The following is a 14,243-nucleotide window of genomic DNA, read 5'->3' as shown; positions in this document are numbered from 1 at the left end:
GGAAACCTACTTGATAAAGATGTCAACATTGTGATAACATGATTGATACATATGCTATAGGTGATATGGACAAAGGAATGTTAGTTTAGAAACAAATGGATGATAAAATGAAAGTTTGACAAAGTATACATGGGTCTTGAGAAGCAAGGCCATGCACATACACAAATATTGTGAAGAAAAGTCGTGTACAAAATCCGCACCATGGTAATCTGGATACCATGGGTCTTTACCATGATATTGCCCCATAGTAATGGGTGTGACAATGGTTATTTTATCCCTTCAAAGAATACCAATGACATTACTAAGGATTGACATAAGGTATTGACTAAGGCTAAGGCTATATAAAGAGATGGAGATCAATTGGGTGTGCAAGTACTGGGTTGTCTATGAATGATTTGATCTGAAACAAGTGTGCACTAGAGAGCAAGGAGAAGACTTAGATTTGAAATATATGAAATATGTTGACATATATGCTTACTTGTTGCAAATGTCTAAGTAGCTAATATTGATGAAACCATGATACTATGATCTAAATGATTTATTCAGAAGTTTGTAGTATTGACAATAAATGTTGCGGAAAGTGATATTGTGTTTGCAACGAAAGTTTTTTAGATCTGTACGTAGGTATGTTTGGGCATAGTCGTGTACATACGTGGATCCATCTCTGTAGGGTCACATATATATTTTGCGAAATAATTTTCAGTATGTGCAGATCTGTACACAGGTGTTGTGCATGGTAAGCTCGTACATACCCTGCTATTCATTGTGGAAGTCGCATACACAAACTAGGGTTTGATCTCATGATTGATGTTGTCTGGTTTACTCGTTGTTGTCTGTAGATGATGTCTCTATCATGATGATCTATGTCTGACAGTGAAAATTGAGGTGACTTGGTTGAATTGATCAATTTTAATGATACAAAAGTTTGATTGAGTATATGATCTATGGTTTGTTATTGGTTCATAAATCTGTGATTGGTTCCATAATTTGTGATTGGTTCAATAATCTGTAATTGGTGAAATGGTCTATGTATGATTCTTCAGTGTTCAATATTCTAAGATTTGTACACAAGAATTATACAGAGAAGACGCATATATATGTGAGTCTTATTCAGTATAGTCGCATACATAATTTGATGTTTGTTATTTTTGGTTGGGTTCTACATTCAGTGATTTGATGCTTCAAAATTTTAGTTGATTTGTAGTGTGACAGTGTCTTAGATTCAGTGCTTCAATTTGTTTGGGTTTATGGTTGATATGGGTCTAGTTTGAAAATTTGATGAAAGGTGGCCTACAGGTTGTGTGATGATTGTTTGACAGGTGGATCCAGTCTGAAATATTCTGAAAAGTGGTCCACAAGGAGCTGAGGGTTGCAGCCTTCAAAAAGGGGGTAGGAGCTCCCTTCCGGTAGGAGCTAGTAAAATTGTTCAAGGGGTTATAGCTCCCTTTCAGTGGGTGCTGGAGAACGAGAGAATATTGTAGCCTTCTGCAGGTGGGTGCCTGCGTATTGACAAGAGTCTACATCAATACAAATGTAATATTTTCTTTATATCATAAGAAAGAAGACAATGACAACAACAACAATGTTTTTCTCCTACTTTTGTTTCCACCTAAAATCCTAGTGTTCTATGTGTGTTTGCTGTGATTTCTTTATGTTCTTTACTACATACTGAAAAATAATTAATCAACTGATACACTAATTGAAGATAATTATTTGATAGAATACATAAAAATTCAGTAAACTAGATAGATATTGGTTTCCTTATTTGAAGTAGCGTACATACGCAAATAACCTTAATAACAATAACTTTTATATATATATATATATATATTTTTTTTTAAGTTTAGACATTTAAATTTAGTGATTCGCCTCTCAATATTTTTCACAACATAGGTTTAAATAAATAAAATCAATATATATTAACTTTTAATACCTAAAATTTAAATTTTACGAAATTTCATAAAAAAAAAATACTAATTTCTCTTCCTGTAATTTTAACTTTTAAAAAAGATTAAAATTACATCACATTAAATTTTATAATTACATTGGAGACACTTTCATACCTTCAGTTTTCTAATTCGGATCCTAAGCAACATTGAAAATTTCACTCTCATTCACACTTTCAATTTTCTAATCCATTGGTATGCTTAATAAATTCATAGTGAGCGCTAGTCTAAGCGGTGAATGTCCAAGTCTAATCACTCTTATTTCTAGAAGGAATTGGCTCCCTCATTGTTGCCAGCTCTTTAACCAATAAATTTAACTTTTACCTCGATAAAGGCAACCTACTTTACATTAAATTTAAGTCCCATCCCTTCTGCAACTTGGCCAGCTTTGGGAGATGCCCAAAATCTCTTAAAATCTGCTTTAAACATCCGTATGGTTAATAAATTATAATGATAATATGTTATTTAACCACGTATATTTCCACTACCGCCTTTATTTATATGAAGTTACAAGACTAAACTGAGAAAAGCTCTTCCTCTAGGCTCTCAGCCTTCTGCTGTGCGTATCAACGTATCCTTTGCGAGCTCCAAGCATTGAAGCCCGAAGCAGTTCGATTCGATGGCAAATCCTCCAAAACCATGGAAGATCGAATACGCCAAGTCTTCAAGATCGACCTGCAAGACATGCAAAAATACCATCGAGAAAGACGTGCTGAGAATCGCCAAGATGATCGCTGCCACACAGTTCGATGGCTTCATGCCTGTAATTTCTCCTCAGCTCATTCTATTTAATATTAAATGGGTTCCATAGAGTTCACATTCATTGCTTTTATACTGTCACTTAGCATAGATGACTGCCGCTCCATCCTCTGTATTTATATCTTAAAGAAATTGCGGCCTCGGTGCAGCATTGAGCTCGTCGTATCTTATCGCTAGGTTGGCGAGGTCAACTTATTGATATTTGGTCAGATAAGGTTATTTTTAAGTATTCTGTTAGGGCATTTTTAGATAATGGGCAATTTAAGTGATATCTTTGCAGTTTTGTCCTGAATTTGCCAACCATGCTCAAATAGGAGCACTTGTGCTCTTCATTCAACGCATTTGAGATTTTTATTTTCACCGAGTAATGTGGACCCCTTTTCCAGAGCTCAATTAGTACTATGCATTCTACAGTTAAATTGAATGGATGCAATGTGCTCCAAGAATGTTGAGGAAATCCGTTTTACCCTAGGGATTCTGGAGCTGTTCATATGAAGTGCTTCATCTCTCTGTATAATAACTAAAAATAGTTTACCGGGGTTTTGGCAAGGGAATTATCTGCTATATTATTTGCTATTCAGTTGGACATAGACGAAGGGTTTTTTCCAGACCAATTTCCACCAGTTTTGAAGCTTACCCAAATTTGTGGGCCAATGCAGAGTGCCACTTCTTTCCACATACGCTAATTTGGCCTTCTAGTCGTTGTTTTATTTTAAACCTTGAGCCTTTCTGTTCAGCCAGAAATGCCATAAATATACTGGATGGTTGTTTGGTAGAGTAAATTGAGAATTCATGCCTCTGATTTTTAGCTAATGTGCATAAAAAAACTATAATATTAAGAGAAGTTCTATTTCGTTGGGGTGTAATTTCCCAAAGACTCCTATAAACCACTGTCCACTGCTGAGCCTCTCACGCAGCCGCTGATGATTTTTGTTTATGATGTTTTGGGACTCTCTATGGACTGTTAAGCTAATTCATTCATCTAATGGGCCGTTTTTTGTTTCTAAACCATCCAGTTTTTGAGTTTGTATGGTGCTCGTGGTGACCAGATTTGGGGCCTTCTTTGGGGTTGATAATGCACTCGTAGATCTCTTTTTATAGTAACAGCTAAAGGAAGTATCTTATAAAATAAATAAAAAATAAAAGCAGAAACAAATTATACCCAAATTTGATATAACAGTTGATAGATTAAGAGGCAAATCTACATAAGTTAGTTCATTTTTTTTGAAATTACCCTAGTTTATCAACCAAAGGGCACCAGGTCCATGTAAAACAATTCCTTCACTGAGCTAGTTGCCTACACAACTTCAGTTTTATGAAAGAACTTGTTGAGATTGTTCGGGATTAGTTTTGAAGAATTGTTTTCGTTTGAAAGTCCCTGACAAGCCTCTTATGGATCTTGTTGCCTACATGACCTCAATTTTGTGAAAGAACTTGTTGAGATTGTTCGGGATTAGTTTTGAACTATTGTCTTTCGTTTGAAAGCGCTTGACAAGCCTCTTATGGATCTTGTTGTCAGACACTTTAGTTAGTTCCCGAGAAATTGCATTAATATCTTATCTGCCTTTTGGAAATATTTATGATAAATGTGAAATGCTTTTGTTGGAAACATTGCTATCTACTATCAGCTCAATTTCATCCACTGCCTCAATTTTCTCTATGGAATTGGTTTGGTGATGTAATTTCAGTGATAGAATTACTCACTCATTGTATTGCAAGGCATTCAAATAGTTATTGGATCTTTATGGTCATGGGAACTTGGCAATGGAGGCATGACATGTGCTTGTCCTTCTAATAATAGAGCCACTTTAAGTCATGGGTGGATTTTTATCTATTAAGCAATTTGGTTAATTGATTTGTAGTGTAACAAGGTCAATGTTGTAAAGTTTTTCTACCCCTTTTGAATGGTTCCTTGGAGAACTATCAAATTTTGTTTTAAATGATTCATAGACTTGTGATGATAGTCCATTTTATCTGTCCAATAATCTAGTTGCATAGAGTGACTCTCCAATCTATAGTTGCATAGAGTGACTCTCCAATCTATAGATCATGGGTTCTTATTGCTAAAGGTTGTGAAGAGCCAAGTTGACTATGGTTTAGTGCCCTCCATGTGAGAGCTGATTGTTGCAATACCAACAAAACCTTGTGTTTATAGTAGGCTTGGTCTTTATTGTTGTCTTGACACCATTCAACCGTCCATGAAGCATTGAACTCACATATTCCTCTATTTTCTTTGAAAGGTAGTCTTGGCCCACTTCTAGGCCTTCACATCAATGAGACAACACTAATAAGGTGCCATTACGGCTTCCTTTTCTACTGGGCTTGTTAAAACACGACGTGATTTAGGAATAGAAGACTACGTAGAAAATGTGAGCCAACTTTGGAAATGTGAGCCACCATTTTAGAAATGGTTGTATATATGGCGAGGCTCTTTTCATGAAAAATTGTGTCAAAGTGAGTGTTAAATTATGGTATGTTATATGCTTAGAGCAGTTTACTTATTTTTCTTCTTATTACCCACAGATTAACAATCACATATACATAAAGTAAAGTGTAGATAGAACATTAAATGATCGACAGAAAACAAGCCAAGACAAGAGACACAACATGTGGCGGCTAGCCAAGGACAAACCCCAATGCGGGGAAACCCTTTGATCAAATCTTTTTTTATCTTCAATAGTTCAGCAGAGAGAAATAATACAAAATCATAATTCTGTAATTTTATATCAGTAGCAACAAACCCTAGATTAGCAAAGTCAAACTTGGTCAAATGAGTGGAAATTGACCTCCAATATGTTTGGTCAATTTCTGGTCAGCTAACCCTCGAACAGCTTGAAGAAACAACCCTGAAAAAGCAGTCAAACTGCAGTTGACTGAAGTCAACTTGCTGCCCCAAACTAGGGCAGTCAACACGGTCAAACTAGAGGTTAGATCACCTCGGTTTTTGTGCCAAAATCTGCAGCCTGCCTAGGAGAGGCAGCCACACCAAATTCGGACTCCTAGATGGTCAACGCTTGGTCAAGAGATGACCTGCAGCCCCTGCATCCTTCTTCCTGCGTCTGCCTTGCCCTACTGCATCTTCTTTTCCAGCCACACCTGTGAGAGAGAGGCTCCTTTGATGCGTAGGAGAGAGAGAAGATGAGTGATTGAATGAGTTCCAAATGACTCGACCTCTCTTCTATTTATATGAAATGCTGGGCATGTGTGCCACACACTTCGCTGCTGGCCGACCTTGACAATTTGTCAAGCAATTAGAAATAAATTCATATCTCCATAAATACTTGTTGGAATCAGATGATCTTTAGATCAATCCTACACCTCTCAATGAGAGGAATCTAGGAAAATATCAGTAGCCATAAATAAGGTGACCCACATGGAGTTTGGCCATAGTTGCCAATTTTAACACTCCCTCTCAACTAGGAAGAACTCCATCTGCAATTTGTTTGACCGTCGCTACTATCCATCCATTAAATGCACTGCCCTGCACAGCTTGACCCTTGTTCCGCTCTTGCTTTGCTCTGCTTGAACTATGAAGAAGAAGAAATGATTGAGGATGTATCATACCATCCTCCACTGACCCGAAGTCAGTCTCAGAGTGTGTACCACTCTCACTGATCCTAGATCAGTATCATTGATCTCAGGTCAATGGAGGTCATCCTAGCATAGGGAGTATGGTAGATACAACGATGCGTCCATCGATAGTACTACTATGGTCCCTAACCTCATTTCCTTGCTCATTGATCAGATGAGAGGTACTTCCCATGAGTCCCAGACTGCATGGGTAGGATGCCTCGACAGGAGAACTAATCATCCTGTCCACAGGAGAACGAATCATCCTGTCCAATAGATGCCATGGAGAACTAATCATCCTAGCCCACAGGAGAACTAATCATCCTATTCCATAGTTGCCATGGAGAATGAATCATCCTGGCCCACAGGAGAACTAATCATCCTGTTCCACAGGAGAACTAATCATCCTGTTCCATAGTCGCCACGGGGTGTCACAGGGGAAGGTTGAACCTTTTACCCTGTACATAGTGCACCACTAGGGGATGGTGAGTCGCCCTGTGGTCACGTGTTGCTCCAAGAAATACCCCATGCCCCCCTGGAGCTCCTAGAGCTCAATACATCATACTGGACCCTCATAAGAGGGTCTCTGAACGACACCAAGTCATTCTCGGAAAGTCAAGAATTTGACCTTTCTTAGGGGCTTTGTCAAAATGTCGACGACCCATTCATCTATACCGATATGTTGGAGCCTTATTGCTCCTCGCTGCATCATATCTCGAATATAGTGGTACCTGATATTGATATGCTTGGAGCGATCATGAAATACGAGATTCTCTGATAAACGATCCCGCTCTGGTTGTCACACAGGATCACGGTGGTATCCAATGTAAATCCAAACAACTTGCTAAAGAGATTTTGCAACCAGACTGCCTCAGAGGAGGCCATACTAGCAGCAATGTACTCTGCTTCGGCGGTGCTCAAAGCCACCGACTTCTGCTTCCTGCTCATCCATGATATTGAGGCAGATCCTAAAGAGAAACAACACCTTGAAGTGCTCTTTCAGTCCATCGCACTGCTTGCCCAACCAGCATCGGTATATCTAAGTAGTCTCACATCTCCGGCAGTGTATCTCAACCAATGAGTGATTGTGCCACAAAGATATCTCAACAGATTCTTGGCACCAATCCAATGTGAGTGGTGAGGCTCAACCATATGTTGACTCAATGTGTTGACTGCAAAGCATATATTTGGACGAGAGTTCACCAAGAACATCAATGCTCCGATGAGTTGACGATACTCGGTAGCATTTCGTAAAACAGGTCCGGCAGCACTACCGCTTAACTTCTTGATGTCAAGCTCCATAGGGGTAGTTACGGGCTTGCAATCCACCATGCCAAATCTCTCTAATATTTTCACCACGTATTTTCCTTAAGATAGGAAAATCTCCCCTGGTTTCTGCTAGACTTCCAATCTTTAGGAAATAGTGCATAAGTCCTAGGTCTTTCATCTCGAACTCAGAAGCCAACTCCCTCTTACATTTGTGAATGAGAGGGTCTGCACATGTTAGAAAGAGGTCGGCAACATATAGCACCAGTATGAGAGGCTTGTCATCTACAACCTTAAAGTAAAGGTTAGGGTCGGCTTCACTCCTAGTGAATCCCAGCTTCATCAAGTAGCTATCGATCCTCTCATACCACGCTCGGGGTGCTTGCTTTGGCCCATAGAGGGCCGTCTTCAACCTGTACACATGAGATTCTTGATCATAAATCTCAAATCCTTTGGGTTGCTCCACATAGACCTCCTCTTTGATCGAACCATGTAAGAACTCAGTCTTGACATCCATTTGATGTAGGTTACATCCTTGCAGAGCAGCAAGGGCTATGATCGAGCAGATGGTGGTATATCGAACAAGAAGTGCAAATATCTCGTCATAGTCTATACCTTCCTTCTGGGAGAAGCCACGAGCGACGAAACGAGCCTTATACTTTTCCGCACGTCCATCAACTGCATGCTTTATCTTGTAAAGCCATTTTGAAGTGACAATTGCTTTGTCTTGGGGTTTGGGGACCACATCCCAAACATCGTTTTTCATGATGGACTCATATTTCTCGGTCATAGCATCCTTCCATACTTGATGCTTGACAGCGTCTGTGAATGACGAAGGCTCATTTTGGATGATCGTGTTCATGATGGTCAGGTATCCCTAATACCTGTTCGGCTTCTTACTTTCACGGAAGGTTCCTCTGGGTGCAATGTGTCCTTTAGCATCATCAAGTGTCCCCCTAAGCTGTGAAAGCCTCTTCCTAGAAGAGGAAGGCTCTTGCGGAGGAGGATCAATAGGATCCATAGGTTCTTCCACATCGGGTATCGTCTCATCTTCCTTTTCCTTTAGTTCCCCGGTGTCAGCTTCTTTAGATCCTCTTAGAGTAGGAAGATTGTTTACTTTGCTAAGAGCCATATCTTCATCAAAGGTGACGTCATGGCTAATCTCGACTTCCCTTTGACCAACCACATAGATTCTATAGCCCTTAGTATTTTCGCTATAGCCCACGAAGATTCCTTTCTTTCTAGATGCACCCAATTTATTCCTTTTCTCCTTTGGCACATGAAAATATATAGGGCTTCCAAAAATTCTAAAATGAGATACGTTAGGTTTCTTACCAGTGAACATCTCTTTGGGAGTCTTGGAACCCAATGCTTGATGAGGGCATCGGTTTTGTACATATACAGCGGTATTTGCAGCTTCGGCCCATAGAAACTTTGGAAGTCTTTGATCATGGAGCATAGCACGAACAACTTCCACAATTGTACGATTCTTCCTTTCCGCCACACCATTCTGCTTAGGAGTATATGGTGTAGTAGTCTCCCTCTTAATGCCAGACTCTTTGCAAAAGCCATGAAACTCATTGGATTCATATTCAGTCCCATTATCAGTCCTTAAGGTCTTGATCTTCTTTTTGGTTTGATTCTCGATTAAGGCGTTGAAGTGCCGAAACCAGGAGAACACTTCGTCCTTCTTTTTCAAGAAGTATATCCAAGTCTTGCGAGAATAATCATTTGTAAAAGTGAGGTAATATAAATATCCTCCCAAGGAGTTCACAGGCATCATACCGGATATGTCTGAGTGAACCAACTGCAATATATTGGAGGTCTTGCTTTGGCTTGAGGGGAATGGTCCCCTTTTGAGCTTTCCTTTGGCGCATCCTGTACATACACCTTCTTGCTCTAATATGAATTTGGGCATCCTAGTTGCCATTTTTTTCACATCAGGTAGAGCTTTATAATGAAGGTGAGCAAACCTCCGATGCCATAGTTTGGACTGAAGGGATGTGTCACAAGACATGACACCCAACGGACTTCCTCCGACCTGATATAATGAATCAACTCGAAACCCAAGAGTGAAAGCATCTTTAAAGTTCTTTTCCCATACACGTACCTTGCCATCGCTGAAGGCCACCTTGTAGCCTTTGTCTTCCATTGTCGAAATGGACACTAAATTCTTTTTGAGATTAGGTACATATAATACATCTTGTAAATGAATTGTATTCCCCTGATTCAATTGAAGAGTGACATTCCCTACGCCTTTTACGAAATATTTTGAATTGTCCCCAAGTACAATTTCCAGGTTGGTCTCCTTCTCTACCAGATTAGAGAGAGCTTCTTTATAACCAGTGAAGTGCCTTGAGGCACCACTATCAATAAGCCAATTTCCCAGCGAGTCCGGAGGAGTAGTAGTAGAGAGAGCCGCTGGTAGATAATATTCATCTCGCTTATTGTTAACAGTGTTAGATTCATACCTGGAGTTTCTTGCCTTCTTGAAAGGTTGTCCTCTTCCTTGATTTCTGGCATTTCTTTTGCCTCTGCCATTTGACCTGCCATTCCTTTGGTTGCCTTGAGAGTGATTTTGATCATTGTCCCGATGTGAGTCCCTTTTATTAGGGCACTCCCTTACATAGTGGCCCGTTTTATTGTAATTGTAACATTGTCCTTTTCTTCCACCCTTCGGTCCAGCCTTTCCTTTGAATTTAGCCCAGAATTGTTTCTTCTTTTAGCATGAGAAGAAAAAGCAGAGGGATGGTCTTTAAGTACGGGCATTTCTTGCTCTTCCATCCTTGTTTCTTCTTGAATGCATCTAGCCATCAATTCCTCAAATCCAAGAATTATGTTATTGTTGAGAAAAGTAGTCCTGAATATATACCATTCAGATGGCAGTCCTCCAAGAGTTGAGTATCATTTCCCTGTTAGGAATTACCTCCCCAATAGATAGGAGATCGTTCTTGATCTCGGTGATCCTTAAGAAATATGCTTGCATACTCTCATCTTTGCCCTTCTTAATTTCCTTAAGCTTATTTCTAAGGAACAAAACTTGATTTGCATCATTAACTTTAAATAAACTCACCTGTCTATCGTAAATTTCCTTGGAGGTGGTCAGCTCGGAAACATAGGCCACCAGGCGCTTGTCGATAGAGTCTTGGATGATCTTCCTTGCTTTGACTTCTCCCTTGGTCCATTTGTTCCTAGCAACAACGGATGCATTTGATGGAGGCTCAACAATCTTGCCTCTGACGTGGTCCAACACTTCCTACTTTTCTAATGTTAGATCGAGAGACATCTTCCATCCGTGATAGTCAGACTTCTCACGAAGTTTGTCTTCAGCAGGGAAGTGTGTTGAGGACCCCATGATTTCTTTAAGATAGCCTTGCCAACCTTCTCTTCGGTGATTGCTCTTGCTTGGGCTTTGTCTTCACCTCAGCTCTCATACCATGTTAAATTATGGTATGTTCTATGCTTAGAGCAGTTTACTTATTTTTCTTCTTATTACCCACAGATTAGAACATTAAATGATCGACAGAAAACAAGCCAAGATAAGAGACACAAGATGTGGCGGCTAGCCAGGGACAAATCCTAATGCGGGGAAACCCCTTGATCAAATCTTATTTTATCTTTAATAGTTCAGCAGAGAGAAATAGTACAAAATCAAAATTTTGTAATTGTATATCAGCAACAGCAAACCCTAGATCAGAAAAGTCAAACTTGGTCAAATGAGTGGAAATTGACCTCCAATAGTTTGGTCAATTTCTGGTCAGCTAACCCTCGAACAGCCTGAAGAAACCACCCTTGAACAACCCTGAAAAAGCAGTCAAACTGCAATTGACTAATGTCAACGTGCTGCCCCAAACTAGGGCAGTCAACACTGGTCAAACCAGAGGTCAGATCACCTCGGTTTTCGTGCCAAAATTTGCGGCCTACCTAGGAGAGCTAGCCACACCAAATCCGCACTTCTAGATGGTCAATGCTTGGTCAACACTGGTCAAAGAGATGACCTGCAGCCCCTATGTCCTTCTTCCTGTGTCTGCCTTGCCCTACTGTGTCTTCTTTTCCAGCCACATGTGTGAGAGAGAGAGAGAGAGGCTCCTTTGATGCGTAGGAGAGAGAGAAGATGAGTGATTGAATGAGTTCCAAATGACTCAACCTCTCTTCTATTTATATGAAACGCTGGGCATGTGTGCCACACACTTAGCCGCTGGCCGACCTTGACAATTTCTCAAGTAATTAGAAATAAATTCATATGTCCATAAATACTTGTTAGAATTGGATGATCTTTAGATCAATCCTACACCTCTCGATGAGAGGAATCTAGGAAAAATATCAGCAGCCATAAATAAGGTGACCCACATGGAGTTTGGCCCTAGTTGCCAATTTTAATAGTGAGGGATATTGTTTACTTTAACCATCCCACTTGGAGGAATGATTTGTAGAGGATTGTTTATAATAATGCTCACATGTGATGAGAGAGTGAGGGATATTGTTTACTTTAATTATCCCACTCGGAGGAATGATTTGTAGAGGATTGTTTATAATAATGCTCACATGTGATGAGAGAGCCTGGAGTCATAGCCTCCTAACACCTTAACATTGGAGCATGTTGACAAAGTTACATAGATACACTCATTGAGTATTGAGAAGACAAGCCCAATGTTCTTGCTAAAGGAAGGTCCTTTATGAAGCGCAATTAAACGTTGTCATGATGTTTCATTTGGACCTCATTTTCAAGTAAACAAGTTTAGGGGTCTTGTGGAGAGCCACCTTTGTCGTTTTAAAATTGGCAAGATAACATATGTTGGCTCTTACCCGCTCCCTACACAATTTTAAATTGCAAGATAACATATGTTTGCTATCTTAAAATTGGAAAGGTAACATATGTTGGCCCTTGCTCTTTGTCCTTGCCATCTTTGTCTCCTTCCATCATTTCAAGGGGTATTCCAATTCTCGACTCTTTAAGAGAATAACTCATATAGATAGGGTGGTAGTGTTATCAATGGGAAACCAATGAACCTTATAGTTTTCCCTTGAAATTTCTCTAATTCTCAACCCTGTTGTGGCTTGAAATATGAGGTAGAGCCTTTTATGAACCATTATATGGTGGAGAAGCGTTCCTTTGGAATTCCTTCTTTTGTGTTGATTTTTAGTTCCTCAACAAAGGGACAAAACCCTTTCATTTGTTCTAAAATCTTCTAATTTGTTTTTGCAAAATTCTAGTAGCTCCATGCTTTCAAAGTGGGAGAGCAACAACTTCCATCTTTCGACCACTTTGGTTAATCTACAACTGTTAGGCTTGATGCCCGTTTGTGAAGATGAGATAATTAGAGAGGAATCATTCATGTAGATGAGCGAGTTTGAGGTTAGTGATTTAGTTATTTGTAAATCTTCATTATTGCAAAGGCTTCAACATAATTATTCATTGTCTTGCAAATACTCTATGCAAATTTAAACTCTTTTACCTCCTAGGATCATAAACTAAGCCTTGAATTCTTGTCAAAACAAGATTTCTTGTACATGTCCCATTGAAGTAAAGGACAAATCTCTTTTTCTTGGGGCTTTTGATGTCTTTAATTTGATATTTTTGCTAAGGGTTAAATGAAAACTTTGCAAAAGTTCAAGGAGGAGATTTATAAATAGATTATAGCAAGTCTTGATCATTTTCTTTTCCTTCCTAGTTTGCAGTGTTTTTTGTTGTTGTTGAAAATGTAGTGAAGGAAGGTCTTCTGGCTTGTGCCTTAGCTGGTGAAGACCACAAATTAGTCTTTCTGTCACACGAGTGTGAATTCATGAGATAGACTTTAGTTACAATGAGTTGATTGGAGAGAATGAGTTAAGACTTTAGTGTTGATTGGAGAGAGAATGAGTTGAGTTCTCAGTTAACTCGCAATCACAACTAAAGGAAACTCGTGACACTAGTGTGAACTACTAATTGAACTTGGCCTCCTAGCATGCATCAAATTCTACTAGGCAGAGAAGGACGAAGGCACAAGATAAATAATCATTCTTTTTGTGGAATGCACATTATTGAGGAGTAAGAGTGCACATAGATTTAGGAGCAAAAGTGTGCAAGGATTGTGGAGCAAGGGGATCAAGATTCGCAAAGCAGGTTGAGACTATCTCAAGTAGAGAACAATTGCGTGTAGGACTGAGATCAAAAGTAGCGCCGAGAGCAGTGATCAAGGCAGGTCGAGATTAATTGTAGAGTTGAGATTAGTGAGAAGAAGGCTAGCGATTTCTTAGTGACAAATTGCTGGTTGTAGTAGCAATGTAAATTGTAATAGATCCATTTGCTCAAAGAACAATCAATAAAAGACCACAACAAAGAAAGCAGGTTTTCTCGTTTGGGTTTCTTGGGAAAACAAGCGTGCCAATTTTTTGTGCATGTATATTTATCTCGATTATTTTTTGCTGCATGTTGAATGTTAAGAAACTCTATATCTTGGTGAGATTTAAACTTGGTTTCAATTTTCAGTTGCCTTGTTTTCAGTAATTCATCTAACTAGTGCTTAGAGTTTCAAGAAAATTAACATGGTATCAGAGGCACGCGCTGCATAAAAACCAAGCACCAGGATTGTTCAGTTAGTAAAGGGCGTAGATTAGTCAGTAGGCTTGCACTAGAGTTTTGAAAAGCAGTTTTTGGATAAGCAGTATGTCGTTCCAAGGACTAAGGGCAGATCATTGTTTAGATGGAGCCTCTAACTTCTA

At 39.4% G+C, this 14,243-nt stretch overlaps 1 protein-coding gene across 1 annotated transcript in view; it reads left to right on the top strand.

Annotated features, from left to right (window-relative positions):
* Nucleotides 1–2,436: 2,436 nt before the first annotated feature.
* The window catches only part of PARP1 (poly(ADP-ribose) polymerase 2), a 517,112-nt gene continuing 505,305 nt past the window's right edge, over nt 2,437–14,243 (top strand). The window contains exon 1 of the mRNA XM_089445250.1: nt 2,437–2,709. Coding sequence (XP_089301376.1) covers nt 2,566–2,709 — 144 coding nt within the window. The 5' untranslated portion in view covers nt 2,437–2,565. The remainder of the gene's footprint in view (nt 2,710–14,243) is intronic.

Source organism: Pinus tabuliformis, chromosome 9 (genome assembly GCF_031772625.1).
Source record: "Pinus tabuliformis cultivar Carrire ecotype Pingquan chromosome 9, CPIR1, whole genome shotgun sequence".
NCBI lineage: Eukaryota > Viridiplantae > Streptophyta > Pinopsida > Pinales > Pinaceae > Pinus > Pinus tabuliformis.
The sequence above is the reverse complement of the archived record's forward strand: the minus strand, read 5'-3'. Positions and strand labels throughout refer to the sequence as shown.